The sequence below is a fragment of the Pseudoliparis swirei genome, chromosome 24 (assembly GCF_029220125.1).
Source record: "Pseudoliparis swirei isolate HS2019 ecotype Mariana Trench chromosome 24, NWPU_hadal_v1, whole genome shotgun sequence".
Classification (NCBI taxonomy): Eukaryota; Metazoa; Chordata; class Actinopteri; order Perciformes; family Liparidae; genus Pseudoliparis; species Pseudoliparis swirei.
The window spans coordinates 27,617,739-27,639,409 of record NC_079411.1 but is presented as its reverse complement, the minus strand read 5'-3'; the positions used below and the strand labels follow the sequence as shown (position 1 = coordinate 27,639,409).

General features: G+C 40.0%; 2 protein-coding genes across 14 annotated transcripts; both read left to right on the top strand.

Moving 5' to 3' along the window:
* Window positions 1–345: 345 nt before the first annotated feature.
* LOC130190201 (N-acetylaspartate synthetase-like) lies at window positions 346–10,652 on the top strand. Of its 13 annotated transcripts, XM_056409495.1 has the most exons (8): window positions 1,386–3,186; window positions 3,305–3,385; window positions 3,483–3,534; window positions 5,724–5,800; window positions 6,803–6,896; window positions 7,216–7,432; window positions 8,385–8,546; window positions 9,734–10,652. In XM_056409495.1, the coding sequence occupies exons 3-8, from the start codon at window positions 3,511–3,513 to the stop codon at window positions 10,099–10,101; spliced, it is 942 nt and encodes a 313-aa protein (XP_056265470.1). In that variant the 5' UTR covers window positions 1,386–3,186; window positions 3,305–3,385; window positions 3,483–3,510; the 3' UTR covers window positions 10,102–10,652. The 13 variants fall into 13 exon arrangements, 3 of the variants coding, with proteins under 3 accessions (XP_056265470.1, XP_056265471.1, XP_056265469.1); XM_056409496.1 differs by lacking the exons at window positions 1,386–3,186; window positions 3,483–3,534 and having other exon boundaries at window positions 3,374–3,385; XM_056409494.1 differs by lacking the exons at window positions 1,386–3,186; window positions 3,305–3,385 and having other exon boundaries at window positions 3,392–3,534.
* Window positions 10,653–15,763: 5,111 nt separating this feature from the next.
* Window positions 15,764–21,221, top strand: LOC130190040 (CD209 antigen-like). Its single transcript, XM_056409177.1, has 7 exons — window positions 15,764–15,870; window positions 16,414–16,551; window positions 17,968–18,066; window positions 18,173–18,967; window positions 19,466–19,608; window positions 20,117–20,226; window positions 20,320–21,221. Exons 2-7 carry the CDS (start codon window positions 16,446–16,448, stop codon window positions 20,456–20,458), a joined length of 1,392 nt encoding a protein of 463 aa, XP_056265152.1. The 5' UTR covers window positions 15,764–15,870; window positions 16,414–16,445; the 3' UTR covers window positions 20,459–21,221.
* The last annotated feature ends 450 nt before the right edge of the window (window positions 21,222–21,671 follow it).

Here is a 21,671-nt window from a genome sequence, read left to right as displayed (position 1 = left end):
ACAGCACGACGGGAAAAGGACACGGAACTATAGACGACAAACCGACAGGAGACGAGGGAAAGACTGACACAATATATAGGGGGGGAAACACGGGTGTACGACATCAGACACTAACGAGACAAGAGTGGCTGAGGGCAGGTGCAGGGAATGAAACAATCGAGACAGAGAAGACACAGAGGAGACATAGGAGACACAGAGGTTATCAAGGTGGATGTGACACCCCTCTCCCGGCCACTTGGTTCAGTCCACATCCTCGTACCCGGAAGTAGTAGTAAATATTTACTTTGCTGACTTCCATTCGGGCCGGCCTGACACCTGAGACGGCTGACGTGTTGGTTGGTAAGTGGCTGGACATTGGAGCAGCAATAGCTAGCGGGAGGGCTGGGACTGGCGGAAGCGTGACAAACGACAGATAGTTTGGAGGATTAGTTTCAGCGGAGTGTACATACACTGATCTGCGACTGGACTAAGGATGGGAGGCGATAGCGATGGAGAGGGTGGGAGTGAGGATATGGATTATAATAGCTGGACTGAAGTGGGGAATAAGAAACGAGCCAGGAGTCGTAGCAGTAGATCTGGTAGTCGTGGGGACGGGAGAGAGAAAAGCAGGAGGATGAGGGAGAGGATTGCAGAGAAGGAGGGGTTCAAAATAATTGTGAGATTCAAGGACGGAAATGACATTCGGAAAATAAGCCCGGTGGCGCTGACTCGCGGGTTGAAGGAGAAAGTTGGCGAGATTGTGATGGCGAAGGTGCTGGCTGATGGCGGATTGTTGATCCAGTGTAAGGACGAGGGGCAGAGAGGGAAAGCAATGAAGCTGAAAAAAGTGTGCAATATAGTGGTTGAGAGCGTGAAGAAGTTACATGATGGGCCCTTTGTTAGAGGCGTGATATACGATATCCCAGTGGAAGAGAATGTGGAGGAACCGAGAGCAAGTATGAAAGGGGGTAAAGTTATAGGGATTAAACGTCTGCAGGCAAGACGAGCTGGAGAAAGGGTGGACAGTTTGTCAGTGCTGCTCGATTTTGAAGAAAGGGTGTTGCCTGACTCAGTTCCGGTGGGGTATTTAAGGTATAGAGTAAGAGCTTATGTCCCACCACCTTTGAGGTGTTACAAATGCCAAAAGTATGGCCATATTGCGGCAGCGTGTAAAGGGAAGCAAAGATGTGGAAAATGTGGAGGGGAACATGACTTTGGGAAATGTGAGGCTGGGACAGATCAAATGTGCAAATTGCGGAGGTGCACACAGTGTGGCCTCTGGTGGTGTGAAGTGAGAAAGAAGGCAGTGGGAGTGCAGCAGCTGGAAGTGAAAATGAATATATCGTATGCAGAAGCAGCAAAGAGGGCTCAGAGGGAAAGTGGGGGGGAGAGAGGGGGGAGATGTAGTAAGGAAGGAACCGGCTCAACAGCCAAGTGAACAACTGTCGACTAAGAGTCAAAGGGGAGATGAGAATATAATGGCAGTAAATAAGGAGAACTTTGTGTTTTTCATGGCAGAAGTGGTTAACTGCACATTCCAGGCAAAAGGGAGATCTGAGACAATTTAAATAATAGTAAAAAGTGCAGCAAAGTACTTAAATATTCACGGAATAACTGGGATGGCGGTACAGGAAGAGCTTAGAAAACAGGGGCAGTTAACCACAGAATCATGCTCACAGGATTAATCATCATGTTAATTCTACAATGGAATGCTCGGAGTTTGTTGGCAAATGGACAAGAATTCAAAAAATATGTTGGGGATATGCCTAGTAAGCCAGATGTCATATGCATACAGGAAACATGGATAAAACCAAATTTGGACTTCAGACTAGCTGGATATGCGTGTGTTAGGTGTGATAGGGAGGGTGGTCAGGGAGGAGGACGTGCCACATTTATTAGTGAAGACATCACATTTAGAGAGGTGAAGACAGGGACCGAGCTCCAAGATGTAACTGTGGAGATCTGGGCAAGGGAAGGAGAGGTCATAGTTGTACATTTGTATAATCCCTGAAAAAAATTAGTGGTGAATAGATTGGCACAAATTGAAAGGATAGATGGCAACAAGGTGGTGGTATGTGGAGATTTTAATGCACATAGTACATTATGGGGTGGAGTAAGAACAGATCTCAATGGGGAGGTAATGGAAGAGTTACTAGAGGAACACAATTTGGTTTGTTTAAACGATGGCAGAGGGACTCGATGTGCACACAGGGAACATGTCGGCGCTAGACTTAACCATGGTATCTAGGAGTTTAGCAGGGATATGCGAGTGGGAGGTAGAAGAGGAAACATCAGTGGGCAGTGATCATTTTCCAATAAAGTGTAAAATAGCATTACAAAGGAGTCAGGAACAGGGAGAGGTGAGAGGGAAGTGGGTGTTTAATAGGGCAAAATGGGAACTTTTCAAATATATATGCGAGCAAGAAATGGATAAAATAGACTTAAATGAAGATATTGAGGAGATTGATACAAAAATGACAGTTACAATACTGGAAGCAGCGAATCAAACAATTTCTAAAAGTAAAGGAAGGATGAAAAGAAAGGCGGTCCCCTGGTGGACTGAGGAGTGTGGGAGAGCAGTGAAAGAAAGGAACAAAGCTCTGAAGGTATTAAGAAGATCGCATCATTTCCGAACTTTAATAGAATACAAACAAGCACAAGCAAAGGTTCGTAGAATCATTCGTAAAGGGAAAGCTGGCAGAATTATTGTAGCAGAATTGGAAGAGCAACACCTGTGGGAGAGATTTGGGGGATGATTAGAAGCATGAGAGGAATGAGGAAAGTGTGGCAGTATCCAGTGTTGAAGAGGGGGGAGGAAACAGCAGCGTCAGATGGGGAGAGGGCAGAGAGGATGGCAAAAGCACGAATAGAAATCCACAGCGCTGACAACCTGACAGGAGAAGGTAAGAGAGGACGGGAGATTGCAGTGAGACGCGGAGAAAATGTGAAGTGGTGCTCTTCTTCGCAATAAAACATCTTTGATGGCACGTGTCTCGGCCAATCAGCGTTCAGATGTCCACAGCGTTTGGGAAGTTAGGTTAGTAAAGTACCCGTACGTTAAAAGCGATGTGATTCAGCATATCTTTAGGATCGATACTACAGTAAAAGAGCGCGCACGCGCTGCTCCGCTCCGTCAAATGCTGTCTGCACGAGCAGTGTTCACAGCGAGTGGCGCGCGCTTCGCTCAGCCGTGATGCGCGCACACAGGTGAGCACACCCCCCCCCCCCCTATCTAGACGATACCTGGTAGAGAATGGTACACCGCAGGGTGGTGTCATTAGTCCGATACTGTTCTCCATCATGATAAATGATGTTTTCCTTCAAGTCCAGGGTGATATTGGCCGATCTCTATTTGCTGATGATGGTGCACTGTGGAAGAGGGGGAAGAACATAAATCACATTGAAGGTAAAGTACAAGAGGCTGTGAAAGTGGTAGAAAGATGGTCTTATTCATGGGGATTCAAATTTTCTGTGGGGAAAACTAAAACAATCATGTTTACTAGGAAAAGAGGAGTTGATGCTCAGATCAAGATGTACGGACAAAAGATTGAACAAGTGAGAGTTTTTAGGTTCCTTGGTGTGTGGCTCTGATAAATTAACATGGAATGAGCATATTCAGAGGTTAGTAAATAAATGTAAAACGATTCTAAATGTAATGAGGTGTCTCACAGGGTCAGAATGGGGAGCCAGCAGGGCTGCGATTAAAAATCTTTATATCGCTCTGATGAGGTCATTCCTTGACTACGGCTGTGTCGTGTTTGGATCAGCTGCAAAAACGTCACTAAAGAAGCTGGAAGTGTTGCGATCCCGAGCTCTGAGACTGTGTTGTGGTGCTTTAAGACCAGGTGGCTGCTCTGCAGGTGGAGATGGGTGAGATGCCGCTGCATTTGAGACGCAAGCTCCTAACTATGAATTACTGGGCCAACCTGCAAGGGCATTCTAGAGAAAATCATCCAACAAAAAAAGTACTTCTGCCATGTTGGGAAAGAGACGGGGCCAAGCAGGAGTGTTTCGCATGGAGCAGTGAGAAATTAGCCAAAGATATGTCATTGGATCAGAGAACATTCACCCCTGCAATACCGCTATCAATTACACCACCATGGCTCTTTCCCTCAGTGTCAGTTGATCTTTATTTTTTAGACAAAGACCAAGCATTTAACCCTTGTGTTGCCTTCGGGTCATTTTCACCCGAATCAATATTACACCCTCCCCCCGCCTTAGGATTAATTTGACCCCATTCAATGTTTAATGTCGGTGTTCTTTCGGTAGTCAACAAACAAACATAAAGTACCTCACACTTAAACTTGGAAAACAATATTAATTCTAATAATTTTCTGGAGGTTTTAATTGCTGGCGTCAAATTGAACCCAAAGGGTACAATATGTTAGTAAATATAAAGGTAACAGGAGGGTGAAACATTGAATCGGGTCAAAATGACCCAAAGGCGGGGGGAGGGTGTAATATTGATTCGGGTCAAAATGACCCGAAGGCAACACAAGGGTTAAAGACAATAATAACGTGGCAGGAATGGTGGAGGATAGACTGGAGACGACATACTTATCATTTATTCCAGCATTTACAGACGGATCAAAAGACCCTGATACAGGGAGAACTGGGTTTGCAGTCACCATACCGGCCTTAAGATATGAAGTTAAAAAGAGAACCTCAGAGCATCTGTCTGTATACAGTGGAGACGTTGGCCATCTTAACAGCACTGCAGTGGGAAGAGGAGGTTCGGGTCGAAAAAGTCTTCATCTGTTCAGACTCTAGTTCAACACTATCCTCATTACAATCATTCACTTCACATAGCAGGCAGGATTTAATTAATGAAATATATGAAACACTGTTCCGTCTAAAGAATATGGGTATTGTCGTAGCATTTATATGGGTACCAGCACACAGGGGGGTGCAAGGAAACGAAAGAGCAGATACACTAGCAACACAAGCGTTAGAAAGGCAGCACAAGACGGACATTTACACAGCAAAGCAGAAGTTAAAACAATTATCAAAAGAAACATTATTAAGGAATGGCAGCATAGTTGGGATGTAGGGGAAACAGGAAGACATCTGTATGCTGTGCAGAGGGAAGTTGGCAAAGGGAGGCCAGCTAGAAGAAGCAGAGCAGAAGAACACATAGTAACCAGACTGAGGATCGGGCCAAGGCTGAAGAAAACAATGCATCTCATAAATAAACACCCAACAGACGATGTGAGACTGTCAAGGACCATAATCTGTAGAACATATCATTTGTCATTGTCAGAAATACACACTTGAGCGACACGTGTTGAAGAGGAAGCTGGGAGTGGAGGAACTAAATCTAACGGATGCGTTAAAATTGGGGGCAGGACAGGTATTACAATATTTGAAAGAAACAGGATTAAGCAATATAATTTAAAGCACTGACATTTTTGAATCTCCCTTTTGTTTTGTTTGTTTTATTGATTTTGTTTTGTGGGTATTTTGTTGGGTTTGGTTTTTGTTTGTTTGGTTTTGTAAGGGGATAGGGTACTCTGGTCCACACTCCACTGCAGGAGGTGGCGGAAATGCACCGTTCACTGGATGCCATCCGCCTAAAATTTTTAAAAGAAGAAGGAGACACAGAGGAGACATAGGAGACACAGAGGAGACATAGGAGACACATAGGAGACACAGAGGAGACACAGAGGAGACATAGGAGACACGGAACACAGGAGAAACAGAACAGGGTGTTACAGGAGGCCCTTTCACCTCTGCCTCTTTTGAAGCTTCCAGTCCTGCCTCAACTCGTGACCGTGACAAGTCTGGACGATTTCCAGGAATGCTGTACAGTGAGTTACAAGAAGTCAGTTGTGGTTACCAATGTGGATAGAGTGCTTCAAACGAGACGGTCGTCTTTTTACAGCCAGAGTAAGTCATATTTACACGCAAGAAGATAAACACGACACGGGCCAGAAAGCTGTCGAGTGGTCGGACTTTTTGCGAGAAATTAATATTGATATTTGGTAATTAATTTGGTTGGTGTTTGAGTTTTACAATACATCTGACACATTATTGTAGCTCTGGCTCCGCTATTTAATCTGGTAGGTAGCCTACCGTCATTATGGTGTTGTTTCGTGATTAGGACATTGCTAATTATGTGATTGATAATCCCGAGGGCCCCTCTGAACCACTTGTTGAGGTTCTTTCCAAATATGGGGTGCAACCTAGTTATGTCTATTATTGTTCTTCTATTATTGGCGTGACTACAGCTAATGTCACTCTCATATACACTACCGTTCAAACGTTTGGGGTCACTTAGAAATGTCCTTATTTTCCAAAGAAAAGCTGTTTTTTACCAATGAAGATAACATGAAATGGATCAGAAATAAACTCTATACATTGTTAATGTGATAAATGACTATTCTAGGTGGAAACGTCTTTTTTAATGAAGTCTCTACAGAGGTGTATAGAGGCCCACCTCCAGTGTTCTAATGGTACATTGTGTTATCGCCTTTGAAGACTAACGGAGGGGTAGAAAACCCTTGAAAACCCTTTTTATGTGAGCGCAGCTGAAAACAGTTATGCTGGTTGGAGAAGCTATAAAACTGGCCTTCCTTTGAGCCACAAGTTGGAAGAAAAACATTAATATTTGAAATACAAATTATTATTTCGAACCAAGTCAATGTCTTGACTATATTTTCGATACACTTATAAATTCATAAGATAAATAAAAGTGTGAGTTTTCATGGAAACCACGAAAATGTCTGGGTGACCCCAAACTTTTGAACGCTAGTGTAAATATAAATTATTCATCTCCTATGGATTGAAGATCTTGTTCTTCTATTGTGTTTGACATTTTTTGCAGCTGCACATTACCTCGTGGAAGGTGCACTCCCTTTTCGGACAGATATCGATCGGGCGCCACGTCAGGTGCTGCTGTGTCTGCCTCCGTGAGAGAGGTGGGGAGATTACAGCAAGTCAGACATCATCTTCATCTTATCTTCAAGAGTTATCCAAGTTACATCTCAAAGAACAATGCTAATACAATGCCACAGCATGGTTGAATTCCTCTTTAACTTTCCCATTGCTAGCACCTGCCTTGCTTTTCACTAGAGCCCCTCATTGACATATTCTTTAAACACTGCCTGGGTCAGATACTGTACTTGTAGAAACATGAGAAAACAGCACTACTAGCAAGCATTACCAAAGGAAGTTTTTAGCTGTTGGACTTGAGCAACTATACCTGCAATCTTCTGCATCTGAATCTCACTTTTACAGGAGGAAAAAATGCAGTGGAAAGATGTCCGAAATTATTTCAAGAGGCCAACAATTCGACATGGAGTTATTACATTTACGGTTCGGGAGTTTGAGCTGGCAGACACACGGGCAGTACAGCAAATCTTTCAGGACGGGGTGATTGAGTTGATAGTAGACATTGCCTTCAGAGGCCTGAGACACCACCCTGAGAGTCTCCTGCTCTATGCGGCTATGACAGGTAAGATTACTATATGCATGACATTTTATAAATGTCTGCAGTTTTAAAAATGTTGCAAGCACACTGATAAGACACTGATTGTCTTGTAAGACACACACATTAAAGGCAATATATTACTTTCTGGTTTCTAACTCTTGTTTTTTTTTCTTATGTAATGTTTTAATCCATTTTTTAGAGGTTTTTCTTTCTTTCTGTTTTATTACCTTCGCATTGAAAATGCGGAAGGTTATGTTTTGTTCGCCATTTATTTATTTATTTGTATGCGTGTTACCCGCATAACTCAAAAAGGATTAAACCGAATCGCATGAAATTTGGTGGGATGATTGGTTATTATCCGGGGACCATTTGATTAGATTTTGGGATTGATCGGGTCAAAGGTCATGAAAATCTTGTGATATGCGAAGGTATGCGATATACCGAGTGCCCGTTCTAGTTATTGTCTTGTGTTGCACGTATCAAGGCTGAAACTCTGTCCTATAGCCACAGAGAAAGTTATACGCGCTTCACATTTTCTTCACCTTCACACATCTCGAGCATCTTGATTACCTGATAAAGCGCTATACAAATAAAACATGTATAACTAGAACGGGCACTCGGTAGAGCGCATACCTTCGCATATCACAAGATTGGACATTGAATTATGAACATTTTGGCATTAGTTGCATGCCAATTGGATACAAATTGACCGCTATGGTAAAAAGAAGAGTTTGACCTTTTCATGACCTTGACCTTTGACCCGATCGATCCCAAAATCTAATCAAATGGTCCCCGGATAATAACCAATCATCCCACCAAATTTCATGCATTCGGTTTAAAACTTTTTTTGTTATGCGAGTAACACGCATACAAATAAATAATTAAATACACGGCGATCAAAACATAACCTTCCGCATTTTCAATGCGAAGGTAATTAGGGTTGCTATTCTTATCTTGTCCATCTTCCCTGTGGCAGTTGCATGTGTTGCCATCACCACGTGCTGGTGGGTGATAGGACTCTTCCTGGCAACTCTATTGTTTGGGCGCTACTTCTACAGCAGGCGCGTGACCCATCGCTTCCTAGAGCACGCCATGACCGACATGGACGACATCCAAGAGTTTTACATGAAACCCCCAGGTATATTATATTGTAATATACGGTTTCGTGTGTAAGATTAACTGAAAACCGATCTGCTGCCACTCCTGACTCACTGTTATAACGCATATAGTTGAATTTAGTCGTTTTTTCTAATTCTGCACAGCCAAAGTGTTTGAACTCAAAATATAGACTAACATTCTCGTCAATGACAGAGAATTTAATCACGGACACTGATTAAAGCTAAAACACAAACTTCTATCACATCTTGTTTCTTGTAATTGTAACAATGCAGTTTCTCCACAATCTACCGTGTTTAATCGAGATGTAGACGAGTGTATGCAATACTCACATTAAGAGATATTAAAAAAATAGTAACTCAAAGACTGGAGAATTGGATACAAATAATCATGACTAAAGAAGCACATCACATGAACTAAGCCGTTGTTTTGCTTATGAAGTGTAACCGCTTATTGGAAGACAGTACAGGGCCCTATTTCTCGTTTGTCGCAACAAAGTTGATCAAATGTCCCATTATCCCGCTTAAATTAACGAGATGACGTCAGGCTATCTCGGTCTCTCAAAGGCGACGATCACCGAAACCGTGATTTTATAACGGCACAAAGTCAAATAAACTGAAAGGAAAAGACACTTTTTTTTTTCCTCCACTGACGAGCAGGAGATGATCATGAACGCATTTGAGGAATTCCAGACCATAATCATGAACATCAAACACGCTGTCATTAAATTCATTCACTTTCTTTGCGCTGTAGAGGGGGCGTGGCTTATCTTCATGGAAACAGTTGTACACCATGGACGAAATAACCAGTATTTCTGCTTTCTAATTGTTGTGGAACTCCCACAAACGTTGGAACATCAAACGCCCTCAGTGTATGGGTTCATAACAATATCATATAGATATTTATACATGACATCATCCGTAGGCTTACACAGCTCGGTAACTTATATCCTTAACAACTGGATGAAAATCTTCTTTATTCTCATCCATTCTCGTCTGTGCATTCATGAATCTCCTCTCCACCTGTTTGTTGTGAACGCATACATGTGATAAACTCAGACAAATAATAATAACATATGTTCATCTTCTTTGAATGATTATTGCAATTACAAAATTAAAATGCCTCTTGTTCCTGTAAAAAAAAGAGTTTTAAACTGAATGATTTCCCTCCTTTCCCCCCCACATTCTTTATTAATGGTGTCCGCTGCAGACCGCTGTCTGTGGGTAGCGGTGCTGGAGGACCGAGTGGTGGGTCTTGTAGCAGCGGTTGGCCAGCAGGAGCCGGGAGGCGCCGTTCGGTTGATGCGGATGTCTGTCGACCGTCGCTACCGGCAGCTTGGAATCGGCACGTTGCTGGGACGACAGGTCGTGGAGTTCGCCGTCACTCGTGGATATTCCTCCGTGGTCCTGGGAACCTCGGCGTACATCGCCAGAACCCACCTGTTGTACCAGCGTCTGGGCTTCCGCCATGTGGGGTCCACCAATGAGCAAGCCACACCGGGGGCGAGATGGGACGTACTGGAATGGATTTTCTACAGAGTCCGTCAACATCACTACAAACTCGACTGTAGAAAATAGTACAAGATCGCTGACATATAAATGGCATGTATACTTAGTGGGAGTGCAGGCGACTGAAGTGAATTAACTTCATTCATAAAAATTAGGTCTGTTCCAAATGTTTATCTTAAACCACCACTTGACTTTTTTGGGAAAAGTTGTAGCATGGCTGACTGACTATATACAGAAAAAATGGTTTATTGTCATATATGGTCCTCGTGTTTCTTGTTGGTCCCCCGTTTGACCTGTGTGTGAGTGTGTGCGTGTGGCTTTTTATTTGAGATGTAATGAAAGTCCAATGGCTGCTTAACCCTCCTGTTACATTTGGGTCAATTTGACCCCATTCAATATTTAACCCTCCAGTTGTAGGGGACTCTGTTGGGAGCACATAATTCACAAGACTAGTAGGGTGGTGTGCAGGATACGTGGCCGGTCCCTTTAAGAGCTGGGAGCGTAACCAGGGCAACGGGGTGGCGTCGAGGGGTTTAAAGGTCACGAGGTGTCAGTGTCACGGGTGAAATGTTTGTGTGAGGAAATAAACGGCCACAGAGGTGTGCAGCCAAAGAAAGTGACTTTGTCCATATCGTTCATTCCCGCGCTCCTACACTGTTACCTTTATATTTAATGACATATTTTACCCTTGGGGTCAATTAGACCCCAGCAATTAAAACCTCCAGAAAATTATTAGAATTAATATTGTTTTCCAAGTTTAAGTGTGAGGTACTTTATGTTTGTTTGTTGACTACCTAAATAGCCCTTAAAATATATATAAAGAAGTTGATATTTCTTATATGTTTGACACAGTGAAAAACAGCCTGGGGTCAAATTGACCCGAAAGAACACCGACATTAAACATTGAATGGGGTCAAATTGACCCTAAAGGTAACAGGAGGGTTAAGACGTTTTTGATTTCAGTACCTTTAAAAAAAATTGTAATTTAGTTATATATATATTTACATGTATATATATATATATGTATAAATAAATAGTAAATAAATATATAAATGAATATATTTATATATATATACAGTATATCACACTGGCTGGTATTAACGGGGTAGTTCAGCTGTGATTGTCGATGACAAATAAAAAATGCAACAAACGTTTCCACAGTAACTTACTCATTATGATGAGTAACCTTATTGAATTGGTGCAGTGCCCCTTTTTTAATGAGGTGAACAATATGAAAATGAATATCTCATTTGGACGTATTCATAAAGCCCTGCAGGCTTTCTTTTTTAAGCATTTTACTCGGTAACATTCAAATTAACCACATAACCTTTTATCTCTGGGTGCACAATGCATTATCTATACTGCATGGAGAGGTCAGAGGTCTTCTCTGTGTATTCATGAGGCTCTTTCTTAGATATCAACCGATCCAACTCCTCTCTTATTCTAAGCTTCTCTTCACCACCAACATCCCCAGCAGCTGGGCGAAGAGGATATTTTGTATGGTACCACACACACAGAAACATTAACACCCTATCAGTTGCTTTAATGCTATAACTGGCATCCAACCTTTCAGTTCATTTTCAATGTCAGAGCCTTTGCCTACAGCTAGATACAGAAAACCATGAATATGCAAATCAGCGGACTGACTGTCTTCAGGTCTGCTCAGATGCAAGTTCAAATTGTATGAAGTTTGGTTGCCGATAAAAAATTAATTTTGATATCGCTCAACATAAAAAAGTTGAAAAATTAATAGTTTTTCAATGCTTGGAGTCCTTTGGTACAAAGAAACTAGGACTATGTGACGTGCCTGTTCCACTTCAGTGATTCCCTAAGATGTCCATGTGGGTGCACATAGAGTCCATGGTCTATATGCAGATTTAATGAACTTGAAAAAGACATTTTCATTTTTTATTTAATTAATTTGATGAAAGAGAATGCAGAAATGTATTAAAAGTTCATATGAATTGGGGGACACATGAACTCAAGCAAACCTGCAGCGCTCTATTCATTGCAGACCTCAACTTAAAGCCCAATACCAGATTTCCCTTTTCTTTCATTGTCAATAATGTGCTTGAAAGTACATTGTTATAATTTACCTAAAAAAAATAGATCTACAGAAGGATCATAGTGTGTATTATAATTCCTATACTTGTACAGCATAACTTTTCAAATGCATAATAATCAGAATCAGAATCAGGTTTATTGCCAAAGAATGTTTTCACAAACAAACGAGGATTTTTTGGTGGAAGGTGCAACATTTGGACATGACAAACAACAATCAACGCGACGGAAAGACAACAAATAATGTGAGAGTGTTTGGGTGTGTGCTTCACTCATTAGTGTAAATGCATTTTAAGTGATCATTGTTTGCTTTAAAGCAACACTATGTACCTTTTGGACCTTAAAATAACAGCTTGAAAAAAATTGTGCCGCTACAATGACTTTTAATGACGATTTGCGTCTCCACTATTGCCATCGGGGGTCTGTGGGGAAATAACTCCGCTATGTAAGATTCTGGAGCCGCCCGGTACATCCGGCGGATGTACTCGACCTGCTTTCTGGCAGTGATTACGCAATGTCATAAAGTGCCACTCCACGCTCGCAGTATAAGGGTAGCTTTTTTATGTAGCTTTTTGGTGTTGTCAACAATATTGTATTCGATCACACGTACTCCACATTTGCAGTCCCCCAAAACAAAAGGAAATGACTGCACGCGCGCCCCCCCCCCAAAAGCCGGCAAACAGCTGACCGACCAGGCAGAGACGTGGCGAGGCGCCGCGTTCAATCCCCGCGCTCCTTCACCCTAGTCCGGTCGGTGCTGGGCCAGTTCAGTGTTCCTGCGCAGTCTTCTATTAGTGATCCCGCCCGTTGGTATGAATCCAAAATAGAAAGTCGCCGGATTGCTGCCGTTCTGAGTCCGCCGTCGGTCAGCGCGCTCCAAACAAAAAAACCCTCGCGTCACCTCCCCCTCGTCACCTTTTATAACCCGTGACACGTACAAATAATAATAATAATAATATTATAATACAGGACAACACATGATCCCAACTCAATACAAGTGTATGCGAGACTGCATCTATCGTCACTGGGTATTTACGACACTGAAATCGATACCTAAATACCTAAAAACCTGAAGGGGGCGCCAAAAGTGAAAAGTTACATAGTGTTGCTTTAAATAAAGTAAAAATGTATTTGATGCACTTTTCTGTTTTTCTTGCATGGATTTAATGATTCGACTATAACTCATTGTAAGAGTGTGTATATAATGCATTATTGGCATAGAAAGTGTTCCCAAAAATAAAAAAAATGTCCCCTCCTAATTATAATACAGTTTTTCTCCATTGCTTTGGCTCAATTCTTGAAACAGAAATGACATTCTCAAAACAACTCGTGCAAACCTCCAAACCACTGGGCACTTGTTCACAACAGATTTGAATTTCTCATTCCTTTAATCAAATTGCAATTGTTTTAGAAACTCCTTGCAAATGACAAGTACAGTTGCCTACAGCTTGCACACATTTCAAATGAATTAGCACATCTGTGCAAACGGTTCGGTACAATTGCCTTCAGTTAGCCCAATTACCAATTGAATACATCTGGCTGGTCTAAACTGACTGTTGCTTCTCAGTCAAGTCGTTGTTCTCTGCAAAACATCTTGGCATAATTTCCTTGTGTACATCATCACCTGCACAATAGTTCACTCCTCTGTCAAAATCGTTCAGGCACACAATACCATGAAAAACATCATGGTATATACTATAATATGGATCTCTTGGATCATCGGCTTCATTTTCAGGTGCAACTAGAACTTTACTCATCAAGGGGGAGTTTCTCACATCCGATCACCAATCACACAGTCATTTTAGTTAGCTGACAGGTGCTATCCAGGAGTATAAATGCTTCCATCAAATATCTAGGGCTTGACAAAGTTCAGTACAGTTTACAGTATGAACATGGAAGCACCTGGCCAGGTAAACGAACAAGGGCAACTGCCTGTTCGAGGAAGAGGAGGAAGAATAAGAGGAGCAAGGGTGCATAGTGGTGGAGGGTGTATGAGCATCGGGCTCTAGACCAGGGGTCCCTTCTCTAGGCAATGGATGCTGCTTGTGCCGATGTCACAGCAGATCGGTGCAGGGGATGGTTGGGTCATGCGCGGCGATTCTTCCCCCGTTGCATCGCAAGGGAGAACATCAGATGCGATGTTGACGAAAATCTGTGTCCAGACAGACGTGAGGATGAGCAGGAGAGTGAGGATGAACTCCAGCTTTGAGCTCCAGCTTTGCTTTACTTTCCTACTGTATGTTTTGTTACAGTCGTGTAGGCTATACTTCATTTTATTTTTGATGTGCTTTTTGTTTGACACTATTTTTTGCTGTACACATTTTCTGTTTCGGTTTTGCAAGTACTGTAACAATTTCCATGGCAGTATAAGTGCAATACAGTATGTGATGTGAAACCTTGTTGGCTCCTCTTGAATGAATCTTTGTTCTGTTTGATACACATAGTATTCTGGAAAGAAAACATCTCCTACAGTAACCATTCAGTGTCAAAGGACTAAGCCAAGATTGAATTGTGCACATGAGGGATATTTCTATGGTCCACTGCCATACTGACAAAACATCTAAACATTTTGACTTGCAGTGTTTTAAACAATGACGAAGGGACTTTTCATTTTGGGGGCACTGACTATTTGTATGAGAAAAGGAATTCGTTTTGACTGATGAGTTGTCTGTTTTGGGAGAGATATGACCTTTTGCAGGTGTGCCATAGTGTTTTGCTAAACCATCTAGGTTATTTTGGCAAATGTATTGAAAGCTTTGAGAATGTCCTTTTTTTCAAGAGAGAGATGAGCCACAGCAATCGAGAAGGAAGTTTTCATTTTGGGGGCACTGACTATTTTTATGAGAAAATGATTTGGGTTTGAAGCTTGAGTTACCTGTTTTGGGTGAGATATGACCTTTTGAAGGTGATCTATGTAGTTGTGCTGAACCATATATGCTATTTTACCAAATGCACTAAGAGCTTTGAGAATGTAATTTCTGTTTCAAGAATTGAGCCAAAACAATGGAGAAAAACTGTAATACAATATGGTTGAATAGAGGGTACATAAAATACATTTACTAGCCTCGTTGCACAATGTTTTGCTTAGAATGAATCCTGGAACTTGAGTAATCAAACTGACTCAAGCTGTTTCACAGTATGAAGAAATGAAAACTGCACATTCTGCATCTTTTTTTGCATTTTGTGAAATATGTTGTTCCTCATATGCATTCATGTCAGCATGTGCTTCATATTGTGAAATTTGCAAAATAGTTGCCACCTGAAAGTGCTTTATTTTTCCCGATCTCTCACCACTGTGTGAGATCACGAATGCCTCTATTAATATCTTTATATTACATATTACATTGCATATTAATTAGCTGATGCTGTTATGCAAAGTGACTTACAATAAGTGCGTTCAACCATGAGTGCAAACTCAGAACAATGAGAATTATGAATGTCTTAATGCCCAAAAAGGAGGCATGTGTTGACTCCTTATGTCTGGTTTGAAGTGTTTACGATGCACCAGAGTTGAGATCAATAAGAGTTTAAGTTCAAGCCTCTCAGGTTGAACCTTCATCTGATTTTCGCTGACCAACTCGTCAGCAATTAGGAAGGAAGGAGGCTCTCCCTCCGCCTCCTGCCCAGCCCTGCATGTCTTCATCCACTGAAGACGAGTTTAAAGTAACCCGACACACCAGTGTGGCTCTTATTGAAGCGTACGGTGAAGTTACAGGACGGGAATAGTTTAGGTTTTACTCTACAAGATCTCCGTCATATTTCCAATTCTCCCACGAGGTAAGTTTGACTTTCAAAATCAATCAAATTTTTATATTTCAGACTCAAAGTCCAGATAGTACAAAACATTGAAATAAAATGAAAATACATACAAAATCACAAGTAAAATATTTAGAACTACAGCGGTACCAAAGTCTCCACAGCTGGATACTGGTAGCGTGTCGTACTTTGTGTCTTACATTCACCGTATTTACGGTCTAAATTTGTTAAATTAATGTTTTATTATTGTGATTACACTATACAACATTTGCAGATGTCAAGATAGGAACACAATGATAGATTTTTTGTTTTGTTTTTGTGGATGTGTATGTATGTATGTTTGTGTGTGTATGTATGTGTATGAATTGTATATAATTTTGCCCTGTGTTATTTATTTTAATGTTTATGTCTGACGTTTTCTTATTTGTTTAATGTTAATATATCTAAACGAATAAAAACATTTCAGTCAAAAAAAGAATAAGATAGGAGAAAACTGTCAGATTTCTTTTAAATATCGTCTATAAACCCACTAATGCTAATTTCTTCTTTATTATTTTTTATCAGTGAGGCTCTGGCTTCATGAATCAGATGCGAAGATGTCTGTTGAGTTCCGCTCCTCCACCGTGACGAACATGGACATGGACAACAGTAAAGTTGGCTACGGCCGACTTCTAGGAGAAGGAAGCAAGCTCCAGTATGCAGGTAATGAAATGAGAACTTCATTTAAAAATGATGTGATGATATAATTAATATAACCAATAATCTTTAAATAAAGTTTCTGCTCACAGATTTGGATTCAAAGCATTTATGAGGGCTGATAATAATAATAATAATAATAATAATAATAGGGTGGTGCCTGATAATGTGCTTAATTTGTTTGATACAGAACTTGCTGAAAGTCCCCCTTTTTGTGTTTACTTTTTATTTATTTATCAGGTTGATGAACATGTTCCTTTTTTGAATATTTTTGAATATACAGGACTGTCTCAGAAAATTAGAATATTGTGATAAAGTTCTTTATTTTCTGTAATGCAATTAAAAAAACAAAAATGTCATGCATTCTGGATTCATTACAAATCAACTGAAATATTGCAAGCCTTTTATTCTTTTAATATTGCTGATTATGGCTTACAGCTTAAGAAAACTCTAAAATCCTATCTCATAAAATTTTAATATTTCCTCAGACCAAGTAAAAAAAAAGATTTATAACAGCTGAGTGTTTGTCAAGGCTCAGGAAACCCTTGCAGGTGTTTCGAGTTAATTAGACAATTCAAGTGATTTGTTTAATACCCTACTAGTATACTTTTTCATGATATTCTAATATTTAGAGATAGGATATTTGAGTTTTCTTAAGCTGTAAGCCATAATCAGCAATAAATCAGAATAAAAGGCTTGCAATATTTCAGTTGATTTGTAATGAATCCAGAATGCATGACATTTTTGTTTTTTTAATTGCATTACAGAAAATAAAGAACTTCATCACAATATTCTAATTTTCTGAGACAGTCCTGTATATATATATATTTTTTCTAATGTAAATTTGTTTGTACAAATACTTTATTGATGATGATGGACAAAAAACTAAAGTAAATAATTAAATAACAAACAGATGAACCTGTTCCTTTTTTAAATTTAAATTAAAAACATTTGTTTTAATATATACTTTATTGATGATAATGCACAAAAAACAAAAGTAAAGAAATAAATAAAAGATGAAAATGTTCCTTTTTAAAATTTTAATTTCATTTCATTTTTTAAAAACATATATACTTAATTGATGATTAGAACAACATTTTATTAGAAAAATGTATTAATCCCCAGTGAGGAAACTCATTATACATTTCTCTAATCTAAGTTTTTTCCAATCATCAAGTATGTGTAAAATATACATATATATTTTCAAAAAAGGAACATGTTCATCATTTATTTCTGAAAATGAGAATGCACAATATGATATACAGGGATCAAAGAACAAGTGTTTTCATTTTTTTGTGTACGTGCTAATCAGTTTTCAATTGTAAAGAAAAAAACAGGAAAGTAAAACAGAAAAAAAGTAAAGAAACAAATAAAAGATGAACATGTTGCTTTAAATGTCGTTTCTGTCTTTCTGTCTTTCAGCGTACGCGTTGAGAAACAGCCCATTCAGAGCCGCCACGGTCGTTCTCGGCTTGCTGTGTGTTCTCCTGTTGGCCGGGGTCATAGGTCAAAGTGTCCACCGTGAGCCTCTACGCCCTCTTTTGTTTTTACGGTCAAAATATAGTTGCATGTTTTTTCAAAAAGTGTTCCAGATTTACCCGATTTCCTCTCACATCTCCCCCCGCAGACCAGAAAGTAGAGCGAGACCATCGGAACGAGCTGAAAGCCGCGAGCGACGAGAGCGACAAGCAACGGGAGAACCTGAGGAAGGTGCAAAGCGACGTGAAGAAGCTCGAGACCGGCCGCAGCCAGCTAGAGCAAAGGAATGAATTCCTATCCAAAAAGAGAGATCAAATACAGACCAACAACAATTTACTGACGGGCGAAACAGAAGCACTTAAACTCAGCCAGAACCAGTTACAGGCCAGTAACGCCGCGTTTGGCAAAGAGATAGAAGGGTTAAAAACCAGTAAGAACCAGTTAGAGACGAACACCAACTCCTTGTCCGCAGCCAAACTCCTTTTACAAAAACAGTACGATGCGACACTCAAACGCAAGAACGAAATCCAGGCCGGTTACGACGCGGCGACCCGAGACAAGGACAACTTACAGAACCGATACAACAACGTGACCCGGTTAAAAGAGCATCTGCAGTTGAGGTACAACGACTTGATCGGAAAGGTCGAGCATCTGCAGGACAGGTACAACTTCTCCAGCAGCGAGAAGGAGAAGGCGCAGAGCAGTCACCAGAACCTGACGATATCGAAGGAAGCTCTGCAGGCGTCGTACAACCTGCTGATCACGGCCACGGACGAGATGCGGGCGTCCTACGCGACGTTAGCTAAGGAAAAAGACGAGCTGGAGGGCGGTTGCAACGAGGCGATTGCCGAGAGGGACCGGTTGAAGGTGAAGAACTACAACCTGACTATTGAGAGAGACGCGGCGCAGGTGGAGGCGGAGAAGTTGAAGAAAATATCTCCAGGTAAAGTGGAAAGAACGAAGATGAAAAGATGTTTTTTCATATCGCAAAAATAAATGTTTTTCCACCCGGCAAAATGCATTTGCCCTGAATTTTTAAGATTCAATATATCATTTAAACTAAAAAAAAATACTTGTTTACACATTTGGTTCAATTAAATATTCTATGACCTGCTTTTTCATCTGTATATTTATTTTATTGCACCATCTTTTACAGTGTAATGTACTTTGCTTGTTTTTGTTGAAATGTTTTTGGCCTCTGTTATTGCCAAATAGTTTTTAATTATCTACTGTAATGCACTTTGTGACACTTTGTCTGTGATAAGTGAAATATATTAAATTAACTTCACTTACTTACTTAAAAAATCACAGTTGAAATTCCACCGAATGAAAAACTAAATCAAAACTCATTAAACCAGCTACCATTTTTGTTTTTTAAATGAACTCCAAATCATTGCTTTTAAACACTTAATTGATTCATACACTTTTTTTGTATTTTCAGCGAGGAAGTGCCCCACCGGCTGGACAAGGTTCAAGTACAGCTGCTACTTCACGTCGGTTGGCAAGAGCAACTGGAGCTTGGGAAGAGAATACTGTCAGAACAAAGGCGCCGACCTGGCCATCATAAAAAGTGAAGAGGAAATGGTTTGTTGGGATAATTTTGTCTTTTGTATATTTGTCTGTGTCTGAATAACTGGAAGCGTCACCCTAGAAATGCTCATAGATGAACTTTAAGAAATTTAAGTTAGTTGCAATTTGCAATCTCACCACTAGATGTCACTAAATCCTACACACTGGGCCTTTAACAAATAGCTCAATTGATCATGTATCATGTGAAAGTTGTCATCATTCTCCAGCTGTACTATCGGCATTTTCACTGTTTTCACATTGCTTAACAACAAATTACAGTTTTAATGACGCTTTAATTTCACTCATAGAACTAGAACTTGTAGGTAAAGCTGCATTGAGTGCTTTTTTTGGCTTATCTGGGCTAGTAAAATCAGTTGTAAACACAACATTGACATAACCTTACAAAGTTTAAATGGCAAAAATGTTCAGAAACAATTTAAACCAAGAGCCTTTGGACACGTTGAAACTTTATGTGTCAAAAAACTTGTGCAATAACTTTATTTGTACGTCTCTTTCTTCGCAGGGTTTCATCAATAACTTGTATATAAGTGAAAAAGAAGTCTGGATTGGATTGACTGACGGAGGAATAGAGGGGCAGTGGAAATGGGTGGACGGGACACCGATGACCACGACGTAAGAAATTATGCTCATGTGTCTTGGAACCTGGGAAGATAGAATAAGGTATTTTACATTTTTAAACATGGACTTTTCTCCGTTGTCCTGCAGGTACTGGGGCAAAGACCAGCCCAACAGCTTCGACGGGAGGAACCAGGACTGTGTGGAATTCTGGCACAGCAAGACGGGAAAAGGCAGCTGGAACGACGAGATCTGCACCATCGAGCAGCAGTTCATCTGCGAGATGTAGTTCACGTGGAGAGAGAGAGGTGTGGAAGGTCTGAAGATCCTTATGTAACATCAGAGGAGTTTTAAAAGGATGCATACTGGGACTGTTTTGAATTGGAAATAATAGAAATATCAGACAGTGTGTTTAAAGATGTATATATTGTGACCAATTAACACACAATGACAATTATGAGTATTCTGCAGCATCAGTGGAGTTTAAAAGTATGCATATTTGGACTGTTTTAAAGTGGAAATAATAGAGAAATATTAGACAGTTTGTTTAAAAATGTGACCAATTAACACAAGATTACAATGAGTATTCTGCAGCATCCGTGGAGTTTAAAAAGTATGCATATTGGGACTGTTTTGAATTGGAAATAATATAAATATCATATATATTGTGGCCAATTAACACTTAATGACAATGATGAGTATTATGCAGTTACATTTACTGGGGAAAACTGTCTTGGTAATGTGGAAGCAGCTTGCTTTAAACTAAAGGAGCTGAGATTCCCATATATATATATATATATATATATATGCCATGTGATATAGTTGATACTTGGAGTTTTTAGTGGCTTTCCTTTGTATTGTGTCCTGTGAATATAAATGTTTTTTCACATAATCCAACAAACATTAAATCTGTATTTTATATTTAAATTAATACATGGGAAAAAGATAAATAATTTTTGAATTGCAATTCAATTGATTTCCTATTCCATATAAACACATTTCAATGTATATTCATGTAAACACTTTTTGAATAAAAAAAAATTCACTTTGTGCTTCTAGTGTAATAATTCACACAAATATTTCACTCTGAATTTTAAGTAATTTGGACACCAAAAGCGAGTTATTAAAAGGAATATTTAAAAAATAAAATGAAGGGTATATTAGTAATGACCTGTGTTGGCTCTCTAACAACACTGTCCTTCGTACATGTGTATATTGTTTATGTTGTGTATAGGTTATGGAATGTCATGAAGAAGTATTTGTGTGTAATACCTTCTAAATTAAAGGAATACTTCACCCCCAAGTCTAAACGGGGGCAACTTTTAACGCTGCAATACTATATAAACAAACATCAGTTCACACACTCAACTGTCAGAGAAGTCGTGAAAGGACATAAATAATATCCCATAAAATAACATACACAACTAATCAAAAACTTTTAGAACACCTCAAAAGGAAAGACCTTCACTTTTAAGGGTTATTATGGTCTGTCTTTATTCCTT

Bases quoted from the DNA above. Each gene is read 5' to 3' on its own strand.
- LOC130190201 (XM_056409494.1), top strand. From the start codon at position 3,472: ATGTTTACTAGGAAAAGAGGAGTTGATGCTCAGATCAAGATGTACGGA. The intron at 3,535-5,723 runs GTGAGAGTTTTT...CCTCTTTTGAAG, and splicing joins ACGGACAAAAGATTGAACAA to CTTCCAGTCCTGCCTCAACT. The intron at 5,801-6,802 runs GTCAGTTGTGGT...CATTTTTTGCAG, and splicing joins TGTACAGTGAGTTACAAGAA to CTGCACATTACCTCGTGGAA.
- LOC130190040 (XM_056409177.1), top strand. From the start codon at position 16,446: ATGTCTGTTGAGTTCCGCTCCTCCACCGTGACGAACATGGACATGGAC. The intron at 18,067-18,172 runs GTGAGCCTCTAC...CTCCCCCCGCAG, and splicing joins CATAGGTCAAAGTGTCCACC to ACCAGAAAGTAGAGCGAGAC. The intron at 18,968-19,465 runs GTAAAGTGGAAA...TTGTATTTTCAG, and splicing joins GTTGAAGAAAATATCTCCAG to CGAGGAAGTGCCCCACCGGC.